The sequence below is a fragment of the Aplysia californica genome, unplaced genomic scaffold (assembly GCF_000002075.1).
Source record: "Aplysia californica isolate F4 #8 unplaced genomic scaffold, AplCal3.0 scaffold00374, whole genome shotgun sequence".
NCBI classification, from domain to species: Eukaryota; Metazoa; Mollusca; class Gastropoda; order Aplysiida; family Aplysiidae; genus Aplysia; species Aplysia californica.
In genome coordinates, this window is record NW_004797644.1 from 730,274 (window position 1) to 735,186 (window position 4,913).

At 52.2% G+C, this 4,913-nt stretch overlaps 1 protein-coding gene across 1 annotated transcript in view; it reads right to left on the bottom strand.

The window, feature by feature from the left end:
* Nucleotides 1–1,317: 1,317 nt before the first annotated feature.
* LOC101861451 (breast cancer anti-estrogen resistance protein 3 homolog) overlaps nucleotides 1,318–4,913 on the bottom strand; it is a gene marked incomplete at its 5' end in the record, with an annotated part of 17,000 nt that continues 13,404 nt past the window's right edge. The window contains 2 exon segments of the mRNA XM_013085447.2: nucleotides 1,318–4,094; nucleotides 4,097–4,191. Of these exon segments, the coding sequence (XP_012940901.2) occupies nucleotides 1,518–4,094; nucleotides 4,097–4,191 (2,672 nt within the window).

The window sequence follows — 4,913 nt, forward strand, 5'->3', positions numbered from 1 at the left end:
ATTTTTTTTAAAATTCTCAATCTTGGACATAGTACGAGTAGAGATTAAGATTAAGAAACCGCAATTTTAAAAAATAATCTCAATCTTGGACTAGTAACCTACTAGTACATATGAACAGCTGACCGGTGATAGACTTGGTCCTTGGTCCGAGTCAACTCCTTACTCTCTGAACTCTGCGGTCCACTTTTAACACACATAGTGGTGCTAGAAACATGCCTGGGTGGCTGGCAGGTGCTCAAGTATGGTTTGCTCCTTCTTTCTTTTCAAATATCTGTAATCCGTATTTCTCCTCCTTCTCTTTCTGTGTAGCTGCCTTGCAACACCTGTAATCCTTGGCTTTTATACATGACTTATGTGTGTTGCAAGTGCCGTAAAACTCTTTACTAAAACTTAAAAAATAACCATGAGTGTTAAAATAAAACAAACTTAGTGGGAACAGTCGCCTCTGTCTCCGCTCCCATGTCTGCATGTCGTCCAATTTTGTCTCCTGGCACATACACCTACTCGAGGAAAATTCACAAGTTTGATCTCTGCTAAAGGGTGGTTGGCGGGTGCTCTGGTGTGGTTTTCTCGTTCTTTCCTTTACAACATCTATCATCCTTATCTCCCTTCCTTTTTTTTTTTTTGGTGTATGTTACTTGTTACTCTCTTGTAACACCTCTAATCTTCGGCACTTTTGTGACCTTATTGCGTTGCAAGTGTCGTAAAACCCTTACTAAAACATAAAACAGATTTCTGTTAAGTTATAAATAAAATAAAATTCCAGTGCTTTAAAAAAAAAGTCTTAAGCAGTTTGAGACCTCTACTCTAAAACAAGCAGCCTCAGGATTTGACCATCACCTCTCCTCCCCCTCCCCACTCACCTCCCTGGCACACAAACACATTGACTCAGTCCCACTTTCTGTAGCACGGCATTACTTTGACAGTTTAACATCTCTTTCAACTGGGGGAAATTATTTAAAAGGGCGTAGGGGGGAGGCTTATGATGTTATATCCACCTCTGAAAGGATAGTAATAATAATAATAAATAATAATAAAAAGCATTTGTATAGCGCATATCCCCGCTCAACAGCAGGCTCTATGCACTTTACACTATATTATTACCCCCAGCAGACCATAGAACACTCCGAAGCATTATCAGCTTCCCGGGAAGCATACAGTGCAAGCAGCTGATTAAGCGCTCAAACACTAACAAACTGACAAGATCTTTTGCTGTCTATAGCCGGGTACCCATTCCCACCTGGGTGAAGTGAGGAAAATTCGTGTAAAGTGCCTTTCCCAAGGACACAACGTCGGGCCCCTGACGGGATTCGAATCCACGACCTTACGGTTGCGAGTCCGAGAGCCTAACCACTAGGCCACCGACGCCATAATTAAACCATAATTATTATTCTCCAGGCACTTGTCATTCCACCGACAGAAGTGTAGATCAAATGAAGGAACAACGAGCTCGAGCAGAAGGCATAAACCACACGAGAGCACCCTCCAACCACCCGGCAACATATCGAGCAGTCATGTCAAACCTCCGTCCCATCATCGCCTGGCATCTGGTATTTCTGCGACAACAAAGAATAAATCTGCTCCAGCTTGCTGAGCCGGTCGAGTCTGTTGGCCCCCCACCCCTTCTCCCCCCACATGATGAGGAGATGAAACTCAGGGCACAGCACCTCCAGCAGCTCAGGGTCAAAGTTCAACATGCTCAGCACAGTGCAGGCCATGGCTTGGTACAGGCGCACTTGAGAGGCGATGACTCGCGCCGTGTCCAGGTGCACCAGAAACACGTCAATGGCGGCGGCCACGGGGTCAAGGTCGTGCTCCCAGTACAGGCGGTCACGTGACAAGGCCGTGCTCAGCTCCAACATCTGGCACATGGGCAGGACGTGGGGAATACTGACGTTGTTCAACGGGAGGTCGCTGGTCCCGTTGTTGAGAGATACAAACGTCGGGCGAAGTTTTGTGTCAAAGATGTAGGCGCTGGCCGTGTGGTTCTGCCTCAGGATGAGCCAGGTGTCCGTCAGTCGCCCGATCTGCTCTGACGTCAGCGCGGTCATGAGGGCGGAGAAGTTGAAGAGGTTCCCTACGGTGGCCTTCAGCTCCAGGCACGTCTGGATCCACAGGCTCAGGATCTTGGCTCTCTCCGTGATGCTTTGAGAGGTCAACAAGGTCAGCTCGGCAAACATTCTCAGACACTCCCAGCGCTCTATCACATCCTGCCGCATCTGCTGCCCCGACGGAAGCGTCAGCAGTTCGAGTCCAGACACAACACCGAGTCCTAAATCTTTCTCGTCCGTTATTTTCATCAGTTCTAGATCATACTTTGTCAAATGAAGCGCTACGGTTTTGGGAGATTTGCTTAACAACATGGCTTTAACGGTCAATAAAACGGACTGGTCCAAGGCTTTGTGCCCTTGAGGCAGCAGACCACAGGAGAAATGCTCGGGCTGTATTGAGCTGTCTTCCAGTTTGACCGGGGTTGTAATGTTGCGACACCTCATGTACTCCACCTCGTCGCTAGTCAGGTCTCTGTCACACGGCAGTTTGACGCTGGCTCGGCCTGAGTACAGCCCCTCGCCGACCCTCTCCCTCCCCGCCGACCTAGAATTCTGCTCCTGAGCTTTCAGAGCTCGCCGCGCCTTTTCTTTAGCAGACCTCACGGGCAAAGTCCTGTACATTTTCTGGTCAGAGTCGCCGAAGTTGTTGTCGTAGTCGTTGTCTTCCTCCTGGTCTCTGGAGCTGGTGTATCGCTGGTCGCTGAGCCGTCGCCCCACCACGCGGTACCTCATCACGGACGGATCAGGGTCAAGGTCAGGGTCAGGGAAAGACACAGACGATCCAGAGTTCAGACCCAGGGCTTGACCAGGACTCTGGAAGTGACCGCCGCGTCCTGGCGGCAAGGGCGGGCTCTCGTCCTCCATGTCCACGTTGGGTTTTCTGTTGGCGACAAGTCGGGCCGCCCGCCTCCCTCGCTGCGGCTGGTCTGTGCGGAAGGCCGGGGAGGACTTGTTATTGGGGGAGGGCGCACCGGGGGCGGGGGCTCGCAGCCAGCTGGGAGCCTCCTTGATCTGGCTGTAGTCCGAGTAGTCCCGGTCATCGTCGTCGATGTCCACCTTCCTCACCACTACCACCGGCTTCTGCTTGTACTTGATCGACGGCGTGCGGCTGGGCTTGGGGGGTGGTGGGTTCGTCAGCTCGCTCTCCGAAGACGCGGGTTTGATTCTCCCATCTGGCGTGATGAACGAGTTTCCCTTTGTTGAGATGCCCGTTTGTCTCCGTGTTTGTATCGCGCGCGACGATGATTCCTTCTCCGGGCCCAAGACGGGAGCGCTGCCCGAGCGCATGTGGACGACCATGGGAGTGGGGGACTGCTGGCTGCTGCGGGGGACGGACGACGATGGCGCGTTGATGAGTCCGTCAGGAGAGGTCACGCTGATGAGCGGCAGGCTGTCGGACCGCTCCAGGAACGAGGGGCTGTTCCGCTTCTGTTTGGCGCTGTTGTTCAAGTCGTGGGAATCGGCCTCGGGATCGGCGGAAACGTTCAGAACCGGCTGACTTCCGGTCCACTTGTGGCCGCGCCGATTCATCTCCGGGCTGTCTGCGGGGCTTCCGAGTGGGCTGAAGAATGGGATCTGTTTCTGAGTGTGCGCCGGCGCGTAGTCGCCTTCCGGGGAGAAATTCCCGCCAGTTCTGAGCTGTGCCGCGTAGTAGGAGAGAGGCACAGAGCGGGGGATGGCGTTCTTCAACACTGCACCAGACGCTTTCGTCACCGGCTTCCGGCGATGCTGATAAAAATAGATGAGCTCCTGAATGGTGAAAAACGCGTCTTCCTCAAACTGGTAGGACACGGGCGCGATTCTGCTCTGAATGCCCTCATTCACCACAGCGTTTATCACAAAACTGAGAGGGACGCCGTTCCACTTACAGGTCAGGACAAAGTCCCCAGGTTTGGAGATGCTGTTCCGCACCAGGAAGTCGCCCTCTTCTCGGAGCAGAGCCTCGGCGCCTTGTCTGGACACACTGCCGTGGAACCAGGGCCGGCTGGTCAGCTGGGACGTGTCTCCGCTCAGCTCTTTCTGCAGCTCAATCTGGAGACTCTCTGGGGAGCGCCAGGGCTGGGGGGTGCTGGGCTGACCTCCGTGACCCCCGTGACCCCAGTGACCTCCGTGACCCGGGGTAATCGGGGGACTGGGCGCTCTGGAATAAGGGAGAGGACAATGTTCATCCTGTCATCATGTGTGTGAGTGCGTGTGTGTGCGTGTGTGTGTGTGTTCGTGTGTGTGTGTGTTCGTGTGTGTGTGTGTGCGTGTGTAGGTGTGTGTGTATGCGTGTGAGTGTGTGTTTGTGTGTGTGTGTGTGTGTGTGTGTGTGTGTATGTGTGTGTGTGTGTGTGTGTCTGTGTGCCTGTGTATGTGTGTATGTGTGTGTGTGTGCGTGTGTGTGTGTGTGTGTCTGTTTGTGTGTGTGTGTGTGTGTGTGTATGTGTGTGTGTGTCTGTGTATCTGTGTGTGTATGTGTGTGTTTATGTGTATGTGTGTGTGTGTGTGTGTGAGGGTGTGTGTGTGTATATGTGTTCATGTTTGTGTGCATGTGCGTGTGCGTGTGCGAGTTTGTGTGTGTTTACGTGTTTGTGTGAATATGTGTGAATGTGTGTGTATGTGTGTGTGTACTCACTTTGTCTTGTATGTTTCTGTCTATCATATGTCTGTGTCTGTTTCTCTTCACATCTAAATGTATACATGTGTTTTTAAGCCTCAATTGACACAATTTTAACCAATCAGGAGCCTGGTTTTGACCCTACCTGTCAGGGTCAACCCCGGCCGAAATAAATACAACATCCCAGCAGACAGACCCGGGCTGAGAGGGATACAACATCCCAGCAGACAGACCCGGGCTGAGAGAGATACAACATCCCAGGA